General features: G+C 43.6%; 2 protein-coding genes across 3 annotated transcripts in view; one reads left to right on the top strand and one right to left on the bottom strand.

Annotated features, from left to right (window-relative positions):
- Positions 1-474: 474 nt before the first annotated feature.
- On the top strand, positions 475-7,369 carry RFXAP (regulatory factor X associated protein). Its single transcript, XM_032206876.1, has 3 exons — positions 475-1,176; positions 2,600-2,707; positions 5,753-7,369. Exons 1-3 carry the CDS (start codon positions 475-477, stop codon positions 5,861-5,863), a joined length of 921 nt encoding a protein of 306 aa, XP_032062767.1. The 3' UTR covers positions 5,864-7,369.
- A 4,256-nt stretch (positions 7,370-11,625) lies between these two features.
- SMAD9 (SMAD family member 9) overlaps positions 11,626-27,544 on the bottom strand; it is a 40,543-nt gene continuing 24,624 nt past the window's right edge. For both annotated transcript variants that reach the window (XM_032187139.1, XM_032187148.1), the window contains exons 5-7: positions 27,081-27,302; positions 22,321-22,577; positions 11,626-17,793 (exon numbers count right to left, since the gene is read on the bottom strand). In XM_032187139.1, the coding sequence (XP_032043030.1) occupies positions 17,650-17,793; positions 22,321-22,577; positions 27,081-27,302 (623 nt within the window). In that variant the 3' untranslated portion in view covers positions 11,626-17,649. The remainder of the gene's footprint in view (positions 17,794-22,320; positions 22,578-27,080; positions 27,303-27,544) is intronic.

Raw genomic sequence — 27,544 nt, 5'->3', positions numbered from 1 at the left:
ATGATGGCTGAGATTATGGACACAGGATTAATTTACATGGCAGAATAAAGGTGTTTACTTAGGGGGAATGTATTTGTAATGGGATGAATTGGGTGAACAATGCTGCTCGGACGAATCCTTTAATAGGTAAAATGTATCCAAGGTGTCCTGTTGATGTGAGCCAAGGTGAGAGTGAATACCTGAAACAATGAACGAAAGGGCAAGTAGCAGGGAGATGAAAGATACAAATGCAATAGATCGGTGGTCATAAGGAGGCTGAGCAGGAGGGGATGCAAATGGCACCCTTGGGTCCCACTCTCACTGGTGGCACGAATAGATGGGATAGCATAGGGATGGTATATGTGTCAGGACATCTTGGGCCAGACAGCTACCACCACATATGTCACACGACAGCAGCTCAGGCGGGCACTCTTCCCCCTCAGAACCGAGAAACCCCCCTGCGCGGCCAGGCCGCCTTCCCCACCCCACGACAAGATGGCGCCCGCCGCCTGCCCACCGGGGCGCCTGCGCGGCCCGGCCACGCCTGCGCGGCGACCGCGGGGCGGCGGCGGCGGCTGCTGCTCGCGGCGGCCTCGCTGCCCGGTGACCGGCGCCCTGCGGGCCAGCCCCGCCGCCGCTCCCCCTTCCTCCTCCGCCTCCTCCTCCTCCTCCTCCTCCTCCTCGCCGCCGCAGCTGGCGCTGCTCGTGATGCAGCCGTGCGGCGGCGAGGAGGAGGCGGCGGCGGCGGCGGCTGGAGGGGGGGTGCTGCCGCCGCAGCCTGCCCCCGGTGCGGGCGGCCTCATGTTGTTCTACGAGCTGGGTCCCGGCGAGGCTGAGGCGGGGGAGGAGGCGGCGGGCGGCGAGAGCACGGCCAGCCCGGAGGAGATGGACGACGAGGAGGCGGCGGCGGCGGCAGCAGCGGCGGCGGCCACCGCCTCCTCCTCCTCCTCCTCCTCCTCCAGCGGCGAGGCGGCGGCGGCGGCGGCGGGCGGCGACTGCAAGAGCTGCACCTACCAGGGCTGCAGCGAGACCACCACGCAGGTGGCGAAGCAGCGCAAGCCTTGGATGTGCAAGCGGCACCGCAACAAGATGTACAAGGACAAGTACAAGCGCAAGAAGAGCGACCAGGCCCTGGGGGGCGGAGGAGGAGGAGGAGGAGGAGGAGGCGGCGGGGCAGGGGGCGGCCCCCGGGCTGAGGTGAGGCACGGGGGGGGGGGGGCTCCGGGGAAGGCTTGGTGTTGGGGTTCAGGTTTTTTGATAGTTCTGATTATTGGTTTGTGATTCAGTCGAGGCAGCGCTGCTTCTGATGATAGTTTTCACTAATGAGTTAGAAAGCGTTTAAGATTTTGTATTCAGACCTGAAAAGAGAGCGGAATGGTTTTACTTCTGAAGGCACCGGCTTGTTTGAGGCTGAGGGGACAAGCGTGGGACAGTGGTTGTCAGAAGAAAAAAAAAAAAGCTGCTTACCTGGCACAGACACTCCTGCTACAAGTGGCCTTTTTGTGTCAGCACAGCTGTCTGTGGAGCTGTGTGATTACAACCAGGGACCTCATGTAACTGCAGAGCAACTAACAAAAATACTGGGTGAACATAAAGACATGGGTGAACTCTAGATTTACATACTGGTGTGATTTCCTCTGCTCTCTCTTAATTTCCTAATAATTTAGCATAGTCAGTTCATGATGTGACTACACAAATACTTGCTATAGCTCAGAAAAGGAGATGTTATGGTACAGTTGCAGTATTAACATGTAGTGACACGTTAAGTTTTTTTGATCTGTAACATAAAGTAGTGATGACTGCGTGTTGGAAAAGAGAGGGCTTGCTTTTCCCACTTGAGTAACGTTGAAACTAACATGCAGTAGTCGAAATTAAGGCCTGAACTTGCAGAAGAAAGCAGGATAGTTAGTGATAAAGTGGGTGTGCCTTTTTGCAGTGCTGATAGTGTGTTTTGGGGTCTTGGCAAACAGCTTGAGTCAGAGTGTCAGTAATCTGTGAATTTTATAAACACGGGGTTAGCATGATGATTGAAGTTTTCCAAAACATGAATGTTTTCTTAACAGAAAATCACAGGGCTACATTGTTTAGAAGACAGCCTAATTCACGAGTGGTGTTTGTACAGGGAACAGAACAAACAAAAAGCATACGGATCTTATTGTCTCTTGTCTGTGGCTTTGACAAGTTCATACAAGTATTCTGGCCTGTTCTATTTTGCAGTGAAGAATATTGTCATTCCCACCTGATTGCAAATGCTAAATATAATTCACTTATGCAAACTATAGGCTGAGGTGTTTTGAATTAGTTTACTCTTTAGAAATGCAATCAAATAAATTCAAGACATTAGCTGGCCATGGTAACTTGTTTAGGTTTGCAATTTAGAAGGCTAACTCAGCCACGTTGCTGGAGTTGCATTCACTGTGAGTGATGGCATAAGGAAAATAATGTGGGAAGGAAAACAGGCTGGTTCTTGAATAAATACATACCCGTTCTAGTGCTGTTATTTTCCTCTGCAGATTAATAGTGCAGATTCTTTTAGGATCCTACTCTGGTGGTAAAAAGTAAGTGTATGACACCAGGTTTTACAGCCTCACTTTTCTATTATTTTTTTTTTCTTTAATAGGATTGTGTTGAAGGTTCAGTTTCTGTTACAAAACAGAGAACCGGCTCCATTGGAGATCGCCCAGCAAGACCTACTCTTCTAGAACAAGTCTTGAATAAAAAGAGACTGGTAAGTTTTGTTTTCTTGGAGGTCTTGAACTCAAATAAATAAAGGCAGTGCAGCAATGTTTAGCTGTTGCCCTTCTGAAAGGTGAACATCAGTTCAGTGATCATACACAGTATGTGCATGTAGATTTGAAATATGCTGCATTTCAGGTGTACGTGTATGTCTCTGCTTCTGCATGAAGAATACAAAGGGGACGGAGTTTATTGGTGGTTGCCATGTTAACCGAAGTTGAATATTTTGGTAGTACTAAATAGGTGTAGTTGTTTCATTAGGGTAAAGAGTACTTAAAATATAACTGAGATGTTTTAAACACATTAGCTGGACTTTTCTGTAAAGCTTCTGACACAACAGTGCATGGGCTTCAGGTCTTCTGTAAACTTTAATTACTATAGTGTGTTTTAAAAGTTGTAGGCTTATTATGATACCACACTTAAAATTGCATATATATTTGCTGGTAAAAAACTGAATGGAAATAGTACTATGTGTGCTATTTGTAGACTGCATGAATGACTTATGCTGTAAATTTTGTGTTGCTTCTGTTGCTCCTTTAAGTACATGGCAATAACTGAGCCTAATGAACAGTAATAATGCAGTCCTTACCATTGCTTGGGATGATGCTTCATTGCAATTCTTTCTACTTCATTGTTGTTTGTTTTTTGTTTGTTTGTTTTTTACAATTTCCTTCCTCCGGAAACTAATAGAACTGTTTGACTGCTCCCTGTTATCTGTGCAAAGCAATTTAACAATTACCATTAAAGTGTGGTAGTGCTTGTTCAGAAGTTTCAGAGAATCATAGATTATCCCAAGTTGGAAGGGACCTACAAAGATAATCAAGTCCAGCACCTGAGTCCCCAAAGGACCACCCAAAAATCAGCCCATGTTTCTGAGAGCCTTGTCCAAATGCTTCTTGAACTCCAGCAGGCTCAAATTTGAAGTCTGTAAGGAAGCATCATAGAAGTCTTAAGTATACAGCTGTACAGACTTATTTTCTTGGATGAATTCTTAATATTTGGAGAATATCAGATGAACGTATCTGATGGTTATTTCTAAAACTTAGGGGAGTATCTGTAGCTCTTCAGTTGAACTGTTAATTTTATTTTCCCCATCATGTGTTGTTCGTTATGCCCTGATTACTAAATTGTTATTCCCTTTCCTGTCTGTTTGTATTCATGTGACTTTTAATGAAATTTTACAGATTTTTATTAATGAAACATTTTTTTCTGGTATATCAACCAAAAACTCTTGGAATAAATAGATGTTGAGAGCTTTGTGAACAGAGTTCTGTCGAGGCTCTTTGAGGATTAAGGTTTCTTTACATTTTTCTGGGGAAATGAGATTAAGACTGATCTGTTTCTTCTTTCTCTCTCTGCTCTGACTCAGCTTCAGTTGGTCAGCATTATTCCTTCTATTATTTATTCTTTGCTTTACGTGTATCTGCACAACACCAGGCCTAAAGGACATGCAGTGACCAGGAAAAAAACACTTGTGACCTCTCACATTTGAGGCTTCTTGTACCTTATGTTGGGCATCTGAAAGTTACTGCATGTCAGTGGTAGCTGCCCGCAGGTTTATCATTTGGAAGAGCAAAGTCCTTTGTGCTTGCTCCTAAGTTTCTTGCATGTTGTGTTCATCTCTGTCAGGAGAGGCTGGGCTTTTTTGGCAGCCCCTTTGTGCCTGAATGTGCAGCTTGCCCTGGATGGAGAGGTAGAAAGCAGAGGTGGGAGGCTGAGAAGCCACAAGGTTCTCAAAGAGGAGCTGGCCTCTGGCTTTATCCTCCAGCCAGGGAGGATAAAATGTCATAAAACAGCAGTAAATAAAGGAATTCTTACTGAGAAGTACCCTGTGCAGTGAAGTGACTTGAGGAAGCAAATGTAAGCTACAGAAAAGCAGGCTGTGTGTCTGTTCAGTGAGACGGCTTGTTGTTTGTAGTCTGACCTATTCAGCTCTAGGTTGAAGCTGTATGCAAAATTTACTTTTTTTTTTTTTTTCAGTAATAATCTCTGCAGAATTGCCTCCTAACAGCACAAAGTTCCGACCCTTTCTTGGAAGCTGCAGGTCCTTTTCAGTGTGAATCTGAATTGCAGAGTTGTAGCACCTCTTTGGTTGCCTTAGTGAAGTGACTGCACAATGAACAACCAGTCTAGGGAATTAATTCAGCTAAAAATCACTTTTTTTCTGCAGTGACTTTTGATCCATTTTCCACCTCATTTGCCATTTGACCTTACAAATGGTTGTGCTGCCACCTTGCAGGAATGAGAATGAACAGTTCAAATTGGATGGCAGACTGCAGATGTTTGGGCCAGTTTACGCAATACTGCTGGCAAATGTCAGTCTGCATCCTTGGGCTTTTTTTTTTCCTCATTTCACTTTCTATTTTAGCAAATTTCTACTCATTCACTCTACTCTATTCATTCATTTAATCTGCCTTTTAAAAAGGAGTTTATTCTTAAAATTTCACATTCAGTGACAAGCGGTTTCATTGTCTCTGAGTAGTGAAAGTTTTCATATGCTTTTGTCTTATCTGTTCCTAATGAGCTTTCCTATTCTAGGATAGGTGATACGATGTAAGAGTATCTCAAACTGTCTTCTGACTGAAGGCAGGTTGTTTGTTTGTTTGTTTCTTTTTAATACATTCCTTGTGGCTGGACTACTTTTTTTGAGAAATGTTGAAAAATTACGGAATGCTCGGTGAAGTTTAGCTTTGCTACAGAATTACAATATTTAATTTATATTTATTGCAGCTCAGAAGTACTGTCTGTAGTAGGGAATTGGGAATTTGGCTCAAAACTGAAGCTTAGTTGAGGCTGACATTGTTCTCAGTGTCCGTAGATTACTACTGTTTGCTGTTTTGTATGGTTTAGGCAATATCACTTGTTCCTTAGGTTCTGAATCTGCTTTTAGAATGTGCATTAACACTGGTTGTGGTTACCAGCTGATGTCCTGAAATGGTTTTGAGATGTTTTTCGTGAGCTTGCTTTGTATTTTATCACTATGGCAGATAATTTAAATTATCTGAGTTACTTAAAGTCCCCTTTCTCTTTCTTGCAGTCCCTACTGAGAAGTCCAGAAGTCGTGCAGTTCTTACAGAAACAACAGCAGCTGTTAAGTCAACAGGCTTTGGAGCAACGGCAGCAGCAGTTTCAAGGAGCACCTGGATAATCAGAACAGATCAGTGACCTGCAAATGAGTCTGGTGCTGAAGGAGGATTAGGATGTGTATATTTTATTTAAATATAGAGAATCTCAGTGTTAAAAGGAAATGAGAAGTTGCTGCTGTTCTGTGTTTTATTTGTCTCTTCTTTGCACTTTTGAGGTTTTGAGCTGCTTGGGTGTCTGCAAACTTGTCAGCAAATCTGGACGAGTCTATTTTTTGATTCTTTATAAAAATTCATTGTAATGTTTGTTTTTTTTAAGTGAAAATTTGTTTATATCAGTAATACTTAGCTGTACACCCTTTTCCTACCAAAGTCTTCCACTAAATTAACATTTTTCTATGTAAAAGTTTACTGTTAAACAAGTCACTCTTTGATGACAATCATTGAAGGAAGTCGGTTACTTTCTATGGAAGTTGTGAAATAAAAAGTCCCCTTTGAGCCAGTCCCGTGGCATGATCTAACAGTAATTCCTCAGGGATATGAGAAGCTTATGTCCAGTAGAATCTTGCACTAAAGACAACGTGCCATCAAGAAGTCCAGCAGTGGCTCAGAAAAGTCCAAGCTGAGTGATCCTCCTGCCATATATTCATTATTTCCAAGTTGCTTAGGTTTGAAATGCTTCACTCTCTGTACAATGCACATAAAGGAATTTGTGTTAAAAATCTCCAAAACGGAGAAACAGCAAAGTACTTTTAAGAAGATTTAGAGGTGGAACGTATGCAGTGGAGAGTTGGTGCTTAGAAATAACTACACAAAACAAGGTCCAACATGTTACACACGAAATCATGTATCACAACTTATGTAAAAATGAGCGATATTCTTATCTGTGAGTGAATAAGATTGGAGTTTTTAACTCAAATGCTTAAGGTTTTTAAGAGCAAATGCATCCAAAATGTAAAATGCAGTTGTGCATTTGTTTCTTTTTCATACTCTCTTCCAAAAAAGTACAGTTAAAATTATTTGATCAAAACAACAGATACCAAATCAGCTCAAGTGCTGGATTTCTCAGGTTTTCAGCTGATTCAGATGAACTTAAAATTGATTTGGTTAAAATCCAAATGCTGTATTATGTAAATGTTGAATCCCAAATTTTGTCTTTAAATCAGAGTTTTGTATTAAACCACATTTCCTAACAGAGGTTGTCTGAATGGTGGAGATGCTTCTTAAAGTACTACTTGGATATTGCAGCAGTTTGATCTGCTGAATAGTATCTGTTCAGGAGTGTTTGTTAGTGTTACACATTTTGTAAGCTGTGCTTTGTGTATGTATAGAAATTGTTCAGTAGGGATTTCTTGTATTTAGTATTGTGCAAGCTGTTCTTTTTTTAAAAGAGATCTGAAAAATTTGTACCAACAGCTCTGGACCAGTAAGTGTTTGAGTAAATCTGTGTCTTTTTTTAAAGAAAACTATTTTTTTTTGTTCTGTTCCATTTGTATGTTGCTTTGTTGTTTATTTCTATATTAAAATGGCAAGCTCTAGGTAGGTGACATTAAAACCTCTGTTTTCCCAGACTCTTATGACACAGAAAAAGTTACTTTTGCTTCAAGCAAAATGAAATTACTTTTTTTTCAGTACATCAGAATACATGCAAAAACGTAATGGGCTGAAGTTAGAGGAGGAAGTATTTTGGTTTTATTTCAGATGGTCAGCTCATGAAAGCATTTAGGCAAACAGCTCTGATTAAATGTTTTGAAAAGAATGAAGCAATTCCAGGTACCCAGTCTGGCCTTTACCAGTTTCAGTGGTAGTTGTTTTTCTTCTGTAGCTTTCCCATTTCTGTTCTTATTTTAACATAACGCTTGTTATTTTTAAATTCTCAAGAAGTTTGTTTCAGTTCTTCTTTTGCAAGGATATTTGTAATTTGTAATATTTGGAGTCCTTACCTGTGTTTTTTCGTCTAGATGTACTCAAGTTATTTTTTCTACTTTTTACACTTTTTCTCTGATGCATTTCTTAACAACTACTTGGAAAAATGATAAAGGTTTGCTTTTCACTAACAAAATAGGAAAACACATCCTTTGTGTTTTAAGAAAATGTGCTTCCTTTAGCAGACAGGAAGATGTGCTGTACTGATATCAGGCTTTTGCTGAAGAGAGCATAATTGTTCTTCTGCAACAAAATATTAATGGCCTGATTTGAAATGACATCTGAGGTGTAAGTTGTTGGGGTTTTTTTGCATATTTTTAGGTTTCTAAAACATACGAGTCCCTGGAATGAAAGGTAAAGTTCACCAGCAAGGTATGAGTCACTGTGAAATGTGTAGTTTCTGTTAGTCTCACTGTAGAATTATATGGGTTGGAAGGGACCTCCAGTGGACTGTAGTTCAACTGCCCTCTGGAAATGGGTCCCCAGCCGAGGTTTGAACATGTCCAAGGGCAGAATTTTTGTAGCCTCTTTGTGGTGTTTGATCACCCTGGAGGTTTTGAAACAGAAAATTGTCTGTGAATTTAACTCCCTTCAGCATCCTGTTATCCAGTCCATGCATCACGAGTTTGGGTATATGGATATTCCAGGACGTCAAGTCAAAGACCTTGCAAAAGTCAAAGTAAACATTGTTTGCTCCTCTCTTGTCCATGGAGCCAGGCATTGTGTTGTGGAAGGCATCCAGGTTGGTTGGCTGTCACTTGCCTGTGGTAGTTTGTTGCTGGCTGTTCCCAGACCCTCTCTCATCCTGTATGGGCTTGGAAATGGCTTAGAGGAGGATTTGCCCCGTAGCCTTTCCAGGAATTGAGATGAGACAGCAGAGTGTACTTTTCTAGATTCTCTTCCTTCCCTCATTGAGGACAGGTGTAATCTTTTTTAGAGATAAGGAACCTCCTCTGGTCACCATGACCTTTCAGAAATGGTTGAGGGAGGCCATGCAGTGATACTGTCCAGCTCCTACAGCACCTGTGATTGCATCCCATCTGGTCTCAAGGACTTGTGCTTGTCCTGAGTGGCGTAAGCAGTCCCTAGCTGTGTCTTCTTCTCCTTTGGTTACTGCTTCACTCTTGGACGCTGCTAGCAGGCTTGAGGTATTGGGAGTGGAGAGGACAAGCCTTATCAGAGAAAACCCAGAGACAAGAAGCACTAGGTACTTTGGCCTCTGTGTCCTTTCACTAGGTATCCTGCCCCACTGAGCAGCAGGCCATTTTCACCAGGAACGGAAATACAGTGTGGAAGAGAAAATGCAGAAGGTGAAAGTTGAATCTATAGTCATGTTGACGCTAATAACTTTATAGGGTGAGATTTATATTCAGATGATTATTTTGTTCTGGTATCTGTCCCAATTTACAGAAATAACATCTCGTGTTGATTTCACAGCAGTTGCTTCCGACAGTATCTCAAGGAAACTTTCATGTGCCTGCCGTAAACTATGAGATGTATGAGCATCTGCAAATCGGAGCTCAGTGCAATGCCTGAATATCTTGTCAGTAGTAAATTGTATAGGTGCATTTTGCCATTACTTCATACCAATCAGCTACCTGTTATCTAGTGTAGTGCACGTGTGCACGTCAGAATTCTTGTTTTACTTTATCAGCTCTCAGATCTAAAGTAAGCTCTAAGTCCCTATGGCAGTAGATCTGATGGAGACATCTAGGCAAACCTGATAATCATTTACCTCTGGAACAAGCAACTCAATTGTTGGATTTTCTGTGTGCATCAAACTTTGATGTCTTTCTGGAAACTAACCAAATATAAGTTAGTTGATTTGGTGCAATGATACCCCATGCATTTCCTTACCCAGGATTGCTTCCACATGAGATTTAACCAAAGGCTCACACTTTTTTTTTTTTTTTCCCCCTACAGTTTTCCTGTGGGCAGTGACAGAGGCACTGCATACTACTCACATTTACAATTCCTAGTTTTGTGGCAGACCATGTATTTCTTAGAAGACAGACAAATTCAGCAGATCTTGAGACCCAGGGGACCTTCCTATTGCAGCCTGGTAGATGTGAGTCTGCCTCTGGTCTGTGTTCTCAGGTTCAGCCATAGCTGAGACGTAGCACATATTTCTAACAGACAGATGGACCCACACACATAAAACTAGCGTGGGCTGGCCAGACAGCTCAAAGGGCAATGCACATACCAGCACCCAAATAGTCACATAGCACTCACCCAGGCTTGTGCAGCACAAATGGGTCCTCTCAGTCCTCCACAGCAGCTTGTGCTGAATGCAGTTGCTGGAACATGCAGGCACACACGGTGAGTTTCTCCAGCAGCTCAGCAGTGAATCCACCAGGCAGCCCCTAGATCTTGCCCCGGATGCATTGTTATTTGCAGAAATATGCAACTGTTTTAGAAACAATTCTTTAGAGCTGCTAATTCTAGGAACTATGTTTTATCTAAATGTTTTCATTGGGCAGGTTCCTTTGACGCATTTAAGAGCTTCTATTTCAGTTGCTTCTCATACGCTAACCTAAATGTCTCAAGAACTCTGAAGTTAGCTTCAAGGCAAACTTAAAGCTGATGTGCATAGACATTGGGGTGGAAAAGGGATGCAGGGAGCGTTAAGACAATGCTGAATGAGTTACCTCAGGACAAATGAAACATGCTGAAGATCTGCATAGAGATGTGCATCTCAGCTGTCCTGTGCTTGCAATGATGTGATTCCAGTGCCTCACAGCCTGGTGTAGACAATAGATGTGCTGATAACAGGGCTGTCCTGTTCAGGTAGTGTCAGAGGGGGCTCTCAGGGAGTGTGCTACCCCTGCAGTCTCTGCGTGGCTCCAAGACCATTACCTGTCCAACTCCCACACTTCTATTGCAGAACCCAAATCCTGAGTTTAAGGAAGATTAAATCCTGACTTTTATAACCAAGAACCGTACGTTCTTACTCTACCTACCTTTTTCCTTGAGTGATTCTTGACCTGCACTACTACAAATACTACTACAAATCTGTCCTTCCAGTAATGCAGGTCTGCTGGCCCACAGCTAGAGCTTCTGTCACATGGCAGCATCACTACTACTCATTAAAAGCCTGCCAGGGTCTGGGTGGGTTCATCTGAAAGTAAGTGGAACCACCCTGTTGCATCTTCACATCTACCACAGGAAAGCTAATGAGGTATGCGTGTTATTACTGTAACAGGCAGATTTTATGCCATATTAATTTTCAATCTGTTTTGTAGTGTTTAGCATCCCATTCTCATCCTCTTTCATAAGACATACTTGTATGAATAAAGGCTTTCTAAAAGCTCTGCTTTCAAAAGTTACTGGTCATCAAACTGCTGAGGCCAATCTCTTTCAAAGAGGGGGAAAAAAGGAGGGAACAAGAGAAGTTCTTAAATCAGAAATACTTTATTAACAGTAAAACACAAGACGTGAATAATCCCTTTTACAATAGAATAGTTCCAGCCAAAGAAAATGGAGTGTGTTAAAAAGTGTACTGTTCAAACATCAGGCTAAATATGTTGACTTCAGGATGCCTCAAAGCAGACGCAGCAGTAGGAATACTGGTGAAATCATCCACTTGATTAACAGTTGTATTCTTGATATGCCAGGGCAGAATACTCTGGGGCTGATGAGAGGGCTCTGAGCTGCCCTGATCTCACAGACTCCTGAAAGTGTGTCTCAGATTTCTTGTTCTCAAGAGGCAAGAGTCCAGCTAGCATTATTTACACAGTGATCCACACTGTTGTACAGAGTATCACTAACTGTGAATACTACTTACTGTCTTCTTCCAAGTGGTGAAGAAGTTTTGCCTTGACTGCGATGGAAAAGAGAGAGGGCAGAATTGTTCGTAGGCAGAAGTGGTACCATTAAATCTTTGTTTCACGTTTCCCTTTTCTGCACCAGACTGTGATAGCTAGTATTTAACACGAAGAAAACAGACCTTGCTCAAATCCACCATTATGGCCCCTTGGTTGCATACATCCTTGCAAGATGATGGCTTCATCGATCCACCCAAAAAGGCCTGTTTCTTCGTGTTTTTTTTTGTCCCACTTCTCAGCCCAATTTGAATGGCAGAGGCGATACTGAAATGAGGGATTAAATTGCTAACACTGAATTGCTTGTAGAAAATACACCGTGGTACATTTAACTCGTACTTAGTATTATAAATAATTAAAATGAACTCCAATTACTTGAATAAGTGAAAAAAATGTATCTAGAGGTGCATTATCTCTGCTTGTCATTACGTTTGTTCCCTTGCTCTCCTGTTTGCAAAGCATCTCATGGACATAACTGTGAATTAGTAAGATGTAACACACTTCAGCATCAAAAAATCACTTTGAAACAGATGATGTGCTCACTACATTGAAAGTGCAAGGGGTCAGACTTTACCAACTTTTTTTCTAGCTTTTCTTTGCTGATGAGGTCTGTATTTAAAATTATTAACTGGTAGGTCTATTTCTTCCTATGCTATTCATACGCAATATTATTTGAAGACTAACACGGAATATAAAATAGCAGCATCCATGGATAATAAAAACACTATGACTGAAGATCTAAAAACCGTTCACAAATAGCTGCAAATGTTCACATTGGCTATAATGGAAGAGTAGCTGACTCTGGAGGACTTAGTGGTTATGTCTACCTTGCATAAGAGACGTGGCCTGCAACTTAAATTCATCAGCTGTACAGGCACCAAGTTTGTAAGCATGGCTTGGGTACAAGTGGAAGCATCCTCCTGATGGGACTCTCAGACATCTCGCCTCCTTGGCAGGTAAATGTGGCATCAATATGGCAACGTAACATAAGGTGCCCCGGGCAAGCTGTTTGGAAAGCCCTGAGGTGAAGAGGGAACAGGATCTTGGTCACTCCTGGCCACTCTGGAGCTCCTGAGAGTTGGTGATCAGTACAAGCTAAAGTCCTGTGCTGGTGCACATGCAGAGGAGTCTGCATTAGAGACACTAAGCGATTTCTTTTCACTGAACAAAGACTAAATGCCCACTCAGGCTTTCTGTGCCTTGCAGCAAGGTACTCCCTGAGCTGCACCAAGGAGAAGCCCTCTTTCAATGGCTGCAGTGAAGTCTCCAGGTTGAGAAGTGTTTTGTTCAGAGATATAAAGCCTCACATAATCTCTCTCCCTACTGCAAGATGGGACCAACTCTACCATCAGTCGTTTTTTCAATGGATGGTGACCTAACCTCTTACATGCCCTCAGAGAAGCACACTGACCTAGAGGGGCTTGGGTTTGGATGGTCGAGTAACTTCTGGCTTCTCCAGAGCAATGAACTCACCTTTGGCTTGGAGAGCACACGTGGCATGCTGTGTTCAGTAGGTTTGTGAGGAAGAACAAGGGCAGATGAGATAAAGTTAGACACAAATGGCTGATTTGCTCCATTTTAAGAGTTGTGCAGTGGAGATGATGTTTACAGTGAGAGGTGTTTCCAGTGCAGATTTTATACTGAGGGAACATTAATACCTAGCAACTCTGTCCTGCACTGAACTCGTGAAAAAATAGCGGAGGATAAATAAACATGCTTCATCCTGACACCGTCTCTGCTAGCAGAGCTCCTGCCTGTGGCAGCCTGCTAGCACTGGGTGTCTGCACAGAACCACAGAGCAATGTAAACGGGAAGGGATCTCTGCAGGGCATCTACTCCGATCTGCTCAGAGCAGGAACCACTTAAGAGGCTGCTCAGGGTGTTGAAAAGCTTGGCACAGCACTTGCTGGAGACATGGAAGGAATTTCTTTGACTCCAGCTGATGTTACTCGGGGCCACAGTTCCCCTTCTTGTTGCTAACACAGACCGAGCGTAGCAAAACACGAAATACTGATGAGGAGTGAAGATGCTTGTGGCTTTACAGGAATACCAGCAAGCACACAGCAGAGCCCTTGTGAAAAGTCAACTCAGTATAGCCTTCAAAGCACGGGGGCTGCCTGGATGTGCTATGGGTGAAATCACCATCAGGCATAGCCAGCTGGGTTGTCTGCAAGGAAGGGTTTGACGGGGAGAAAAAGCATGTGCTGCACCTCTGAATGCTGCAGCCATTGCTCCAACGTACCTGATCTCCTGTTACAGGGCAAGGTCATGGGCCTGAGCAGTCAGCAACAGCGGCACTGAATGGTTTCATGCAGCGTGCCACAGCTGCTTTGGTCACCTCTGGATGCAAATGGCACATTAATACTGGTGCTCCTGGAGAACTGGCAGCAATTAAGCAGTCATCTCTCAACTACTCAATAGGAAAACCAGTGGTCTGGTACCATGATGGACGTGCTTTATGCCACCACCCAATCAAACTCCCATTGCTGCCTGCTGATGCGTGGTACTTATCCACAGAAACCTTCAAGAGGGTTTGGATTGTTGATGGCTTGCAAAAACATTTGAAAAAAGCTGCCTTCAACTAAGCAGTCTCCCCGTAAGTGGTTTTAAATCTCTCAGGAAGTCCATCTCAAAACTATTAATGAGTGCATTTAAAGGCTTTAAATTGAATATAGGTTGATAGGTTCATGAAGATCTTTTAGCAGAAAATATTTCCTTCCAAAAGGAGATATTTGGATCTTGTTACAGCGAGATACAAAGTTGCCTTGCTGTAAATTATAAGAAAAACAAATTTTTAATTTATCTCAATTCGTATACAAGAGAGGACTCCAAGACAGACTTTGATCAAAAAGGAAGGGAAATAAATGGTTTAGTAGCCTTACTTTTTATCACTGCATCTAGGCAGATCATCTTTCTATTTACTTGTTTGCCTCATCCACTGCTCCTACTTCTCCCCCATGGTGAGCTCTTCCCTTCTCCTGGGAAGGAGCTGTCAGCTGCTCTATTTGCACAGCAGCTTGTGCAGTGGGGCTAGCCTGGTCAGGACTAAGCCTCTAGAGGCCACCAAAATCAGAAATCATTCACAAAGTGGTAACAGCTTGCCCAAAGGCTAACAGCTCTGGGATGGATGTTGGCTTTGATTGCCCAGAATCAGTGCTTTGATCCAACTTTTAGCAGAGTTACATGATTCATCTCGTCCTAATGTAGACATTTCAAATAGGACACGAGAACCACGCTCCAGAAATGCCTGTTCCTTTCCTTATGAGTAAGGGAAATATTTAGGTGACTGCCTTTAATGAGATGAATGTGTGGGCTGCAGTGAAGCCAGAAGGGCTATCTGCATGAGGATTAGAGAAAAAAGTAGCAATACAGGCAAGGAAAAGCTGCTCTGAATTTACCAACTTCCATTTAAAAACACCAACACTTACTAAGCAAGCATCACTGCCAGGCTGTGAGTTGTTTCACCTCCCCAGGGGCCCACCTCTCCTGCTTGCCCACATTTTGTGACCATGTGTTCCCCTTACATGCAGTGGGCAGACAAAATCATGCTCAGGGTGCGGTGTATTTGACCAACCTAAAGCACCTTATGATAAGACGAATGATGCCTCAGAAAAACCTGCTTCTCTCCACTGACCAACCATAATTTTCCTTCTGCAGAATCACAGGAAACTGGAAAATGGAGATGTTCAAGAGCAGGCGCACCTTAGCAAGGCCACCTTTGCTCTCTGGGAGGAAGATGACAGTGCTGGGGATGTCTAAAAGCAACCCATAGGCTTCCCTATATATTAGGAGGGAAGGAGGTTTCAGCCTAAAAGGCAAGGATGAATTTAGGATAAAGGGCAGAGCTAGAAGACAGAAGTGATTTTTAATTTGTCCTTAGCTGCTAAGTAAGCAAAGGGATAAGCAATATGAAAAGCACAATGAAATTACTGGAGAAAAGGTGTAATAAACACTGAAAACAATGTTACCAACAACTCAGTACAGGGAGATTGAAGACAGAGCTGAGGAAAATGTCTGTTTCCAAGCCTTTCTTTAGTCTGTTAAGCAGTAAATGGCATGCCTGGAGTTTCCGTGTAACGTTATTACTGGATTTCATTGCTGCAGGAGACTGTAAAGCTTTTCCTATTCCACACTGACACTACTGATGGCAAATGGTGACAAAATAGGGTTCTTCACATTTACAAATTTTCTATAAAACTTGGCAATACTGCTCAGTCTTAATGACCACTTATCCTTCTGTGCCCTACCAATGCTGGAGGCAGCTGATGGTGCATTCAAAGGAAGTAACCCCTCTGTTTTACTCATTCTTCTTCTCTGTTCATGATTACCGCCTCAGAACAGGTATTACATAGCATCTAAAAGACACAGAAAGTCTTTCCAATGAATGTTACTTGGTTTGCATATGCGATGGACCTGAAGATTTCAGGCATCCTCTTCTAATCATGCAGTAAAATGCGTAGCACCAGGTATTGTGTGAGAGGAAAAGAAACTTTCTGTAAAACATTTTTTCTCCATATACTATGTTCTAAGGAAGAGTGAGATTTGAGTAACCATTCTTTTTGACCCTTACAGAAAAAAAAAATAAAAATCAGTGGCCCAGAAGGAGCTAATCCTGTACCCTTTCAGCAAGGTAACAGGGACCGCCAAAAGACAGTAGGGTTTCACCTGCCTCCTCAGAAAAGGCCACCAAGTGAACATTTGGAAAGGCTGGCTGAGTGACAGTACGGACAGTAATTTTTCTTGCTTACAGAAGGACCACAGACAAGGAGATTTTAAAAAAAATAATAATAAAAGGTTTGCACATAGACTCACTCTTTGCTTGTTCGTGGCTTACACTGCCTCGCCACTCCCTGCAGGCGAGGCAAAACCGCTGCAGCTGATGAAGCCTGTATCTAAGATGAGGAACCATCCATGGGGATGTACGAAGTGACTGACAGGGAAGCCCCCTCTGTCAAACCCAAGCGTTTCAGTCAGATCCCGAGGACTGGCACAGCACAGGCAATAGATGTGACTGGTTCACGCCTCCTCCTCAGTGCATCTTGTGAGCGTGGGGCTTCCTGTTCCCAATGCAGAGACCATCCCAAGACGAATTACTCAGTTCTTTAATGCACACTTCATTTCCTTTTTCTGAATCACAGTTCAAGTCCCTTTTAGACGTACCCTTGATATCAGCACAGTAGTCTAACTACAGTTAGTCCTAACTTTAAAACAAACTACATCAATACTGTATAATGGATAGGATTCAGTTTACATGCCGGATACATATGCAAGTATGTATGTACTTTGCAAAAAAAGTACTGGAAGTTAATTAGATTTTAAACTTCTAGGCATATATTTCAAATTCTCTTTTTTTTTTTTTTTTCTTAGGAGCCTGTTACTTTTCAGTGCAGCAGTACCATACACTACTGTGTTAAGAGTATCAGGCTACTCAGGTGTGTCCAGAATGCTCTGATAAGGCTCCAGAGCTGAAGGCATCCCGAGGGCTCTCTCCTCCTGCCAAATCCTAGGGGAGACAGGGGTCTCAGCTCCTCAGAGGATCTGCTGTCCCATCACGTTTTGCTGTAGGGAGACAGACTGGGATTGCTGTTTAGTCCTTCAATTCACTGGAAAAAAGTCATCTCTACGTGTAAGTCCTGTGCACCACTTAAGGTCCTCTTTCAGACCTGAAATTAGGATGTACGATGGAGATAAATGGTGCCGAGATCTGACTTTGGTTGCCTGCAGAGGGGTGAATTTCACCTACTAGGAACAGCTACAGCCAGGTTTCTGAATCCACGTGAAAGTGCTGAGAATTCGCACCGTTTACTGGCTTGGCTGGGGAATGAAGATGCTCACAGAAACTGCTCGACACTTTTGCAGGAATTTGGCTTATTTTGTACTAGAGAACAGATATGCTATACCTGAATTTCTAAACTTATTGTACTGGCATCAGAGTAACTAGAAACCACAAAACGTATCATGAAAAAAAAAAAATAGGAGAGTAGACTATGTATAGGAATATTTACATCTACATACATCTACATATAGAAGCTTCTGTTCACTGGAAATCCTATAAGCCACTGCCTGCAATAGCATCCATCCTAAGGGACTTCTAGAGATGATTCCTAAGAGACTGAGGAGATGGGGTTATGAGGTGAGCCCATCTGTGTCAGCACCTTATCCAGCCACTGCAATGGTCCATGCAGGTGGATCTCAATCCAGCAGGGTGTGCTTGTAACATCTTGGCGGTGATATTCTGCTCCCCAGCCCTATAAAAGCATCAAAGGACCAAAAAGTGAGACCTTAAAAAAAAATACAACATTAAATCACAAATCCAGTGCTGTCGGTCTAAGACAACTGCAGGTAGCCCATCACCCCAGTCACCAGGATATAATGCTTTGTCCTGGGGATAATTTTCTCTGAAAACTTTGCCTTTTTAAGGTTATTACCATTAGTTCTCAGGATCTTTATACTATTGGATTAGAAGTGCTTCGCAACACTTGCAGGTGCTGAGACCAACCGGCACAGACTGGCCTGGTTCTGAGCTTGGCTGCCTGCAGATTGCCTGTAGGGAATGGTCCCTGCTGCTCGCACTCCAGAGACATGCCCACAAAAATCTGCCAGGCTGCTGTCTGGCACAGACAAAACACAGACCAGGCCCTGTCATAACACTTTAGCAGGAACTGGTAACGATCCCAGGCACTGCCTCATTTATCAGCAGAGATGCATCCCACCAGTCTGCGACTCTTAAAGTTCTAGGTATTTGTCTGAGCCTATGGAAGCTTCCAGCAAGGTTCCTCCTACCTCCTTTACCTTAAACTTAACTCATGTATAGGCATTTTCCAGAGTTTTTATATCCTTGAACATATCCTTTTTTCACACTGGCTGTCTGCTGTGGGAAATCCTGCAGTAATTTCACCAGCTCTTTCTGGGAGATGAGGGACAAGGAGCTCCTGTCAGAAGGTGGGCATGGGATGCTAGCAGGGAGAAAAAAGAACCAGAAGTCCCTGCCTCAAGTGGGCGCAGATTTTAGCCACCTGTGTAAATTACCTGAAGAGTTTGTGGGGGTCAACAAAGTGCCACAGGTCTTGACCAGACAGATGTTTTTATCAGCACAGAACTACAGAAAAGAAGTCATAACACTCAGCATCTGACCTAGCAATTCCTGCTCTCCTCTCTTCAGCCCAATACCAAAGCTCTGGAGACATGACCTGATCCAAGGAAGAGCCTGAGGTCTCACAAAACAGAGCTCAGATCTCCACAGGGCAATCTGCAAAATGCTGTCCCACTGCAGGATGAGGCTCTGTATTTGTGGGCCACTGACCAGGGAAGCTGAACCCTACAGTTATGCTAGTCAGGGGGGTGATATTTTTGTCATAAGAGAGTGCCATGGAGATATATTAATGCCAATGTTTACCAAAGGTACCTAAATTGTAGAGTGCTGAACAACTCGAACTACTGAGGTTGCTAGGAACCAGTTCTCTAGACACCCACCTGCAAAACTAGGACCAAGACCAAAACGAGATGCCATAATAAGTGGTCTGGATAAAATTCATTTGTGCTTAATGGAGAAAAGGGGCAGAGAGCAGAAAATGAAGATATGGACCCACCAAAGCCCAACGAGTACTTTTAATCAGGGAGCATTTTTCTGCCCTGAGCAACATTTATCAGGCTAGAAAGTGCCTGTGTTCATAGGCAACTCAGATTAATGTTCTGGAAATGTTTGCAAAAAATGCCACTCTTCGAGTGCTGTCAGGCTTCTGACTTTGTTAAGAGCCTTAAATCCTCAGCTGCAGGGAAAAAACATGGCCAGAAGGGCAAGTGTCAGAGGAGTTGATGCATCTCCCCCAAACAACAGGACGGAAAACCTGTAGGAATAGGAATTGCAGGTTGCTGCCTGATTGTGAGGAGTCTGGCAGTCCGTGTAGATGGCCGGGCATCTCCCTCTGCTGGCAGCTCCCAAACACTTCCAGCCACCTTCCCCAGCCCTGCTGCCTGTGCTGCTGGAAGATGAAATGCCTGGAGGCAAGGCTCCCTGTGCTCCCCCAGATCACAGCAGATCACAGCAGATCACACAGGCTCCCCGGCTGCAGGGAGCTTCCTTCAGCCCCAGGGCTGATGTGAACCCAGAGGTGGAGCTCCCCTAAAATGGGAATAAAATGAGAACAACCTGCAAAGCTGTGTTGTTGTTTTGCACAGAGGATGGGAAGAGGGTAACAATACCCACAGGGGGAGTCTAGAAGCGAGCTTTTCACCATGGGACAAGCCTGCTGAGGAAGCCTGCTGCTCCTGCCAGCCCTTCCCACCTTGCATGGGCAACAGCCAGGGTCCCAAAGCGCTAAGCTGCCTTGCGCTGGGCTGCACTGAGCTGCCTTGCACTAGGAAACATGACCAAGCTGTGCTGGGTCAGCCCCTCAGCCCCCAAACCTGCAGGAACATGGGAGGGAGGGCACTGCCTTCGGTCCTTCGCTTGGTGAAGGTCTCTGTCTCTCTGGTTTGTGCTTCAGCTGTCTCACCTGTGGAGAGGGGACAACAGCCAACCTGGTTTTGCTAGGTTTATCAGGAGGGCTGTGTGGATGGAAATTGTTACCTGCTCTCACCGATGATACATTCAGATGTGCCTGAGGGCTGAGCTCCTCCCAGCTGCTCCAGGGGCACACCAGGGGTGGCAGAGAGGGCAGGAGCCTCACTTCCCCGTCCTGTGTCCTGCCTCCAGAGAGTGATAGAGTTCTGGCAAGTTTCTCATGACTTAGTCCCTGCCCAGCCCTGCCTCCCAGCTGGTAGTTCAAGCACTGGTGGTGTAGGGCTGAGCCCTTTGGCTCAACTTGCCCAGCAGCACCCCGACACAAATCTGGGGAGAAGCCACGGGACTGCCCTGCACCTAGGGTCTCGTGGTGTGTGGCATTTTCTGGGGGTCTGACAGACAACATGCTCCTCTGCCCAATGCCCAAGAGTATTTCTGTCCCTGAACTAAACACACCAGGGCTCACACCTTCGAAGAGAAATAATTTGAGAAGACTGAGTACAGGAAAGGGTTTTTACAGGCCAGGAAGAGTCTGGGTGACATTTGCATAGCCATTTTCCAAAGGTCATGGGAAAAGGTTCAAAATAACTCCTTGCAAAGGTCTTCTGGTGCCTGAGGCACTATAGTGGCTGCTATTGTTTCAACAAAGCAAGGTGATAATACAGCAGCTGTGTTACTTAGTGCATCAGTGCCACCACTTCTGCTGCCATGCTGGGCTTGGAGGCAGATAACACATCAAAGAGACTGCCCCTGAGTTGCTGAGATAATGAAGATATTGCATAACTGGCTACACTGCCTTTACAAACATGCCCATTCACGTCTTCCATTAAAGAAAATGTTGTTTGTTGGGTTTCTCGCTTGCTTTTTTTTTTTTTTTTCCCTAATGCTTGCGTGTGAACAAGATGTCAGTTCCTTCCCAAGAACAAAGCAAGAACATGGTCACAAGCACGGAGATTTTGGTTTGGACTCTTGGGAGAACTTACAAGGCACCTTAATGCTCTTAGAGAGTTAAGCAGATGGGTCTCCAACAATGGCTGGAAAGAGTAAGGGCCAGAAAGCTCCCTGGGACTCTACTCATCTGCTTTGCAGAATACAGGGGAACTGGGCTTGAGCCTCAAGCATTTTTGTTGTATCCTAGATGTGAATTCAATCAGCTCGATTCCGTCATTTGTATAAAACCAAACCTGCAAGACGAATGGACATACTCAAGCCACTTCTTATGGTATCTAACAGGACTGACTTGCTTCTAATGGTGCAACTTCCCTAGTTTGCAGGCTGAACGTTGCTGCCAGCTCTTCCCAGCACCACTATGGGAAGTCCGAGTCTAGCACATCTGTAAACAGTCTTGAAATACTCACCATTCTCTGGGGTTTAGATGCCACAGCAGGCACCCAAGTAAATCTTAAGTGCTAAAAGGTCTCAAGAGATCTCATTCTACTTAGAGGGCCATTCAGAGACTTAAAAAATTCCCACAAAGACTGATACGATGCACACAGAGAAGTCAGATTACAAAATTCAGATTTCAAAGACACTTATGGAAACAGTAATGGCTTTGGTGGCTTCACGCTAAATAACAGGGGGAAGGTCAGTCTTTTTTTGGGTTTTGTATTCTGCTTGCAAGAAGTCCTTCTGGTAGTGAGGCTGACGATCAGGAATTAAGAGAACCTGTAAACAGGGATCAGAGCGGTGGCAAACATTGACAGTTCCCAACAAGCTCAATGGGAGCTGAAGGAGGAGCTAGTGTTTCTTGACTATATATATACACATATATATATGTATACAATTCTATGTATACAACTTCATAGTAACAGTGAGACTACAAATTGGTCTGGAGACATACGGACGTTTTTTTCAGATCTGTGGCTCTACCAAGCTCCCTTGCAAAGCAGTAACAGATCACAACTGCCTAAGATATGTGCTACATTTACATGCCGCTGAGCCCATCTAAGCTGAGCTCCTTTTGCAATCAGTGGGGGTACACCACCGTTCAGTCTCTGCTTGTTTTCCACATGAGCCTATGGAAATGTTATTTTTGGAGTCTAGGAAATTTCAGGGTTGTCCACAACTATTGATTTTAACCACCTGCAAGACAAGCTTAAGGCAAGATTAGAAAACAGGCTGTCTCTGGAATGCAATTTGCAGCTTGGGTGCATACTCCTATTTGGGAAGGATTTGATAGGGTCTAGTTTTACTAGCTAGCAAGCTAGTTTTCAGCTAGCAAGTGATGGGATTGTCCTTTTCAGAAAGGCAAGAGAAAACAAAAAAGCCTTACTTTAACAAAACTCATTCGAATTGTACACATCTTGGTCAGCTCATATACCACTTCAAAGCCATGGTTGACTGATTGGGCAAGCAGCTGGGCGAAGAGTTGGTTGTTGAAGATCTTAAGGCTGCAGCCGCTGGGGATCTTGCAGACAGTGGCTGGGTGGAAGCCATGCTGATAGTTACAATTGCGGCTCTGCACAAAAATACTGCTGTCACTGACACATTCAGCATAAACTTCCCCGCCGACATAGTAAAGATGAACACCTCGAGAAAGAAAACAAGACAGGTATTATTCCTCCATTGTTCACAACATGTTATATCAGTAATTTAGTTTGTTTCTGTGAATTTTTTAACTATTTCACTGGTGTGGACATACAAGCCCAGTATCATTCCAGGCACTCAGTGCCTACACCATGGCTTTTAAAAGACAGTGCACTTTGTGTATATCCATGTATCTGTGCATTCATCAGCACTAAGAGGAAATTGTCAAGAACAGTATTTCAAGGTATTGGTACAGGAAAAAAAAAATCTCAATGTGATATTTTGCTTTGTTTCTCTGTGAATATTGGCTTACTTCTTTAACCCAACAGCATGGAACTTTATGATACACACACGCACATGTGTATACACACACAAAATGTCAAACATATGTCAGCCATATACAAAGTATGGATCAGATCTGTCAGAGAACCGACAAGTCTGTTACGCATTACACATCCACATCTATTTGGTTTGAGCACAGGCACGCTGACCAAGACCCACTTTGTCGCACGCTATGTACTACTACTGGATCCTATCTGACGCAGCTCAAACACAGCATGGTGTGCCCTTAAAAACAGCTTTTCTGTATTTTATCCACCACATCAGAACCACATATTTACATTTGCATGTCCCTGACTTACTCACCAGATCTTTCACGTTCAAAGCAACCTTTAGCAAGAAACTGACTCGTTTCCAGGTGGACTTCCCAGTGCCTGAATGCCTTACGAACACTACCTCCCAAACTTTTACCATGCCTTTGGAAACGAACATGGAAGCATTTCTATCCATTCAAGAACTCCAGTCCCCCCAGACATCTGCTTGCATGAAAATAAATATAAAGTGGTGGGAGAACTGTTCTTAGCCCAATTTGGCAACCTTAAAGTTAGAGATCTGGTGTAAGCTAATTGTGTAGAAGCCTTCCTCAGCTGACAGATGATGAGAGGCACAGCAACCTGTCGATTCACTCCATCCACCACGGAAAGTAGGTTCACAGCCAGCTCAGGCTGATGGAAGTCTGTGCTGGTGCTGAAAAGGCTCTCTCCCCATGTTCCTGCTGCTTCTTCCCACACCTGCTTTCATGCTGGCAGCAAGGCTTGGGGACTGGGCAGCCACCCAGGTCAGGGAACTGAACCCAATGAAAACTAACTTAAAAACAAACGAGAGGAAACAACAAAGATTTATTTGCAGTGAGATCTTCATCAGTGCCAGCATGACCATGGGGACCCAGGCTGCTTAAACGTGATCATGAAACCACACCATGAAGGGGGCCAAGTCATCCTGTGAAAATGAGATGAACAGCCTGGAGCAGTGGAAAAACTCAGGCCTTTTTTTCACATAGAAAACACCACTAAAAATAATAAAATCCTCCCAGGTATGGCATTCAAACTCTGACATATAAATGCACACATTCAGAGTCTAAGTGGATTGTCTGCAAAGCTAGTGATAACTATGCTTTTTACTAATTCAGTCATAATTTTCTTCATTCCGGTTGTCTTTCATACAAAAAGACTGGTTAAATGTTCCCAGCCTCTGTTCCTGATTCTGTGGTCATGACAGCAAGGGGCAGCGGCACATCCTGAAAACAAAAACAGCCTCTGAAGAGAAGTGGGAAAGGCTTGGGGAAAAGCAGGTTGAGTGGGAAAGGGATCTGGGAAAAATACGTTCTCCCATAGACTTCCAGAGTGACTCAGACAAGAACCCTAGTCTGTCTTCAAGCCATCACTTGACTTTTACTTCTGTTCACCCACGAGATCTCAAATTAGATGTGAGTGACAGGGAGGTGTGGCTCGCAGCACAAGCTCGTATTGCACTGGGAACACAGGCGAGACTACAGCTCCATCAGGCCAGTCACCAGCTCCAGCCCAGCTGCGCCAGGTATCACGGGGAGGTGCACTCTGCGGCTGCTATTACGTGACCTAAGGCTCCTTTCCCTCCCGTGGACGGGGAATGAAAGGGAAGGACATTAGATACTAAAACCACAAAGGCTCTAGCTGACCCTGATGGAGTCCGTGTAACTTCCTGAAATAAACAGTGAGAGAAAAGGGGAAAGAGAGAAGAACAAGGACATAAACATTCGCCACATCTCAGATCTTCAGGTGTGACTACTGATTTAGGGTGACTACACTTTTAGGTGCAAAGCTCTAAAGGCTGGATTTTCAGAGTATATTGAGTACCCAACTTCCAAAAAAAAAAAAAAAAGAAAAAAGAAAAAAGAAAAAAGAAAAAAGAAAAAAGAAAAAAGAAAAAAGAAAAAAGAAAGAAGAAAGAAGAAAGAAGAAAGAAGAAAAAAGAGAATGTTTCCAAAGGCATCACCCAAACTGCACACTGCAATAACAAAAACACAAAAGTAACTTCTGAAAGCTGAGGCTATAATTTTCTTTTTCCTTGTGGACTTTTTAAAAGCAATAAATACAGCAGCACTGAAATGTCAGTGTGCATTTCCATTCTTCTGGTATTCATTCGCCAGAGACAAGCACCCTGAAGGAAGGCATCCAGCTGAATGCATGTTTGGAGAAGCCCAAATCAAGGGCCCATATGTTTTAGCAGGATTTCATTGCTCTCTGCAGAAAGTGGAGGTTCAGCAGTCTCCAAGCATCCACATCTTTTTGCCACTCTGATCAGAAGTCCCCTTTTTGTCCTTGAAGTCTGACTGCTGAAACAGGTCCAATTGCTAGTAGATATTGCATTGTGTTCTGGATTGTTTTTAGCTTTGATGTGGTATTTCCAGGAAACCGTTTCACGCTGATACACTAGATGACAATTCAATCGCATATCCTTATCCTACTGAGCTAATCTTGTTTACTCACTCTTTTTTTCTCCCCTGTTAACATGTGACAATTGTATCCATTTCAGTAGCTTTCATCTGTCCAGCGTGCCTTTGAACTACAGGCTTTTGGAGCTGCTCTGTGCTCTTCTGCAGGCCTGTACTGGTGCCACTTCTATTCCACTTGAACATGTTTTTTTTAAGATTTGCATAAACAGGGAAGAGCATTAAAATTAAGGATCTCAGATACACTAAGCTTCTCTCTGGGCAGCCTGCTCCCTTCCCTTGGGCAGATTCCTAGTGTACGACTTAAAAGGACTTTTAATCAATGAAGGCACATCTTCAGATTTGAAAGGATGAGGACCATTAGCATTTACCTCATATTCTTCCTGTTCTGTCTCTTCCTCTTTTGGGGCAGAAATTCACAGGATGTAACATCCTCAAATGACAGCTTTGACCGAGATCTTTTGTCGTTCTTCTTTCAGGGCCGGGCTCAGCTTTGATCTACACCCCTTTGACAGCTTATGCTGATAGAGAAGCTTTGCCTTGTCTTCTGAGTACATTGGAACTAGACGTGCAACTCCTTTCCACTGCTCACCTCACACCAAACTACTCCATGACACTTGTCCTAGACACATCACACTAGCTTCACACAGCACATTTGCAACACAGATCCTTCTTTTCCTTCTGGAGCAAAGTGCAAGAGCCAAGCACAATGTCTCCAGCACCAGCCTTCGGGTTCACTGGTGTTTGTTAAAACTATGTCACATTTGTCTCAGACCTTCCTCATACACCGTCATTCAACACTAGACTATCAAGAGCCAATTAAAATACTGCTCTAGGCCTGGGAAATGAGGTGAGGTTGACAAGATAATAGGAGTGGAACAATTAGAGTTAATTAGCCCAGTAGGGAATCCATTCCCAGGCAGCTACTGGTGAGAGGCTGGGCTGGCAAGATAATGAGTCTAGACTGGATATACCAGAACAGGCAAAGCTTCATCTGCACAGAGAAGTGGCCAGCACAGGGCTTCTGACTCACCACAGCAAACAACAATAAATTCTGGGAGAATATCAGGCCCTACACAGCCCTAACGAGCTGGGATGGAGCATGTGGAGCCATGCGTATTCAGGTGAGGTTTCATCCTACATGCCACCAGTAACTTACGAGCTGGTGTGCCCAAGACGTGCACACACCAGAAGAAGAGCACACAAGACCTGCTGGAGGCAGAATCCATGACTTGGTTTTACTAGTAAGAAGCTGATGAGGAAGGGAATCAGATTGGACTGATTTTCTTAAGTTGCTACGGGGAAAAAGCTACAAAGGCAACTCTTGTAGAGTTCTTCAGCTAAATAGCTCAACTGCTAAGTGTTTCATCCATCTCCCTTTGTTATTTGGTGGTAGGAGAACCAGCCCTGAGGCACCAGCAATTATCCTTTTAGTGGCATTTCAATGGCAATATTCCCAGTTGCCAGAAGCTCTAATAAATAAAATGAAAATACATACTGCTAAATTAGAACATACAACTATAAACAACATTTTTCTCTTTGCTGGCCAAGTAAATAGCTTTTGTAAGGAGCTACTCTGCTGATTGTTATCCAGTCAGGAAAGAATCAGCTGCTTTTCTTCTATTTCAGAAGTAATCTCAGCTTTGTTTTTAAGACAAACACAGCTAAATTTGTTAATGCAATGTATAGCTCTTTCAAGCTCTGAATACTCCCAAGCAGAAGGGATTTCTTCTTACCTTTTCCTATGTGTCTCCTGGTGTTTTCTATAGTAGAATTGCGGTTTACGTTTGAGAGCAGTCCCAGGCAGAACCTGTTTTTGTTATTTGAGGGATCTGTAAATCCATCTATGAGGATACTTCGAGAGGAAGCCTGGAAAGTCTCCCCTACCCTGTTGTTGAGTTCATAGTACGCAACTGAGCACCAGTGTTGGGGTTCCTCATAGCAAACAGGCCGAAAATCTGTAGGAAACAGAATTAATCAGCCACGCAGGTCTCAGTAATACTTTTAAAACAATCATTCTCTGTCTCTTTTCCTCCCTCCTCCCCCTTCCATCCTCCCAGCTCTTCATCTAAACAGTCACTTATGTCAGGCTTTATCTCAACAGCAGCTTCTGTTTCTTCTTAATTTTATGATTGAAGCTCCAAATGTGCAAAGGGCTGGTATACCAGCTTAACTCTAAGCCTCTGAGGAGTCCCACTTG

This window comes from Aythya fuligula, chromosome 1, assembly GCF_009819795.1.
Source record: "Aythya fuligula isolate bAytFul2 chromosome 1, bAytFul2.pri, whole genome shotgun sequence".
NCBI lineage: Eukaryota > Metazoa > Chordata > Aves > Anseriformes > Anatidae > Aythya > Aythya fuligula.
This window is presented reverse-complemented; position numbering and strand designations above follow the sequence as displayed.

Coding starts and splice junctions, on each gene's coding strand:
- RFXAP (XM_032206876.1), top strand. CDS start 475: ATGGCGCCCGCCGCCTGCCCACCGGGGCGCCTGCGCGGCCCGGCCACG. Junction 1,177..2,599: donor GGGGCGGCCCCCGGGCTGAG/GTGAGGCACGGG, acceptor TTTCTTTAATAG/GATTGTGTTGAAGGTTCAGT. Junction 2,708..5,752: donor TCTTGAATAAAAAGAGACTG/GTAAGTTTTGTT, acceptor TCTTTCTTGCAG/TCCCTACTGAGAAGTCCAGA.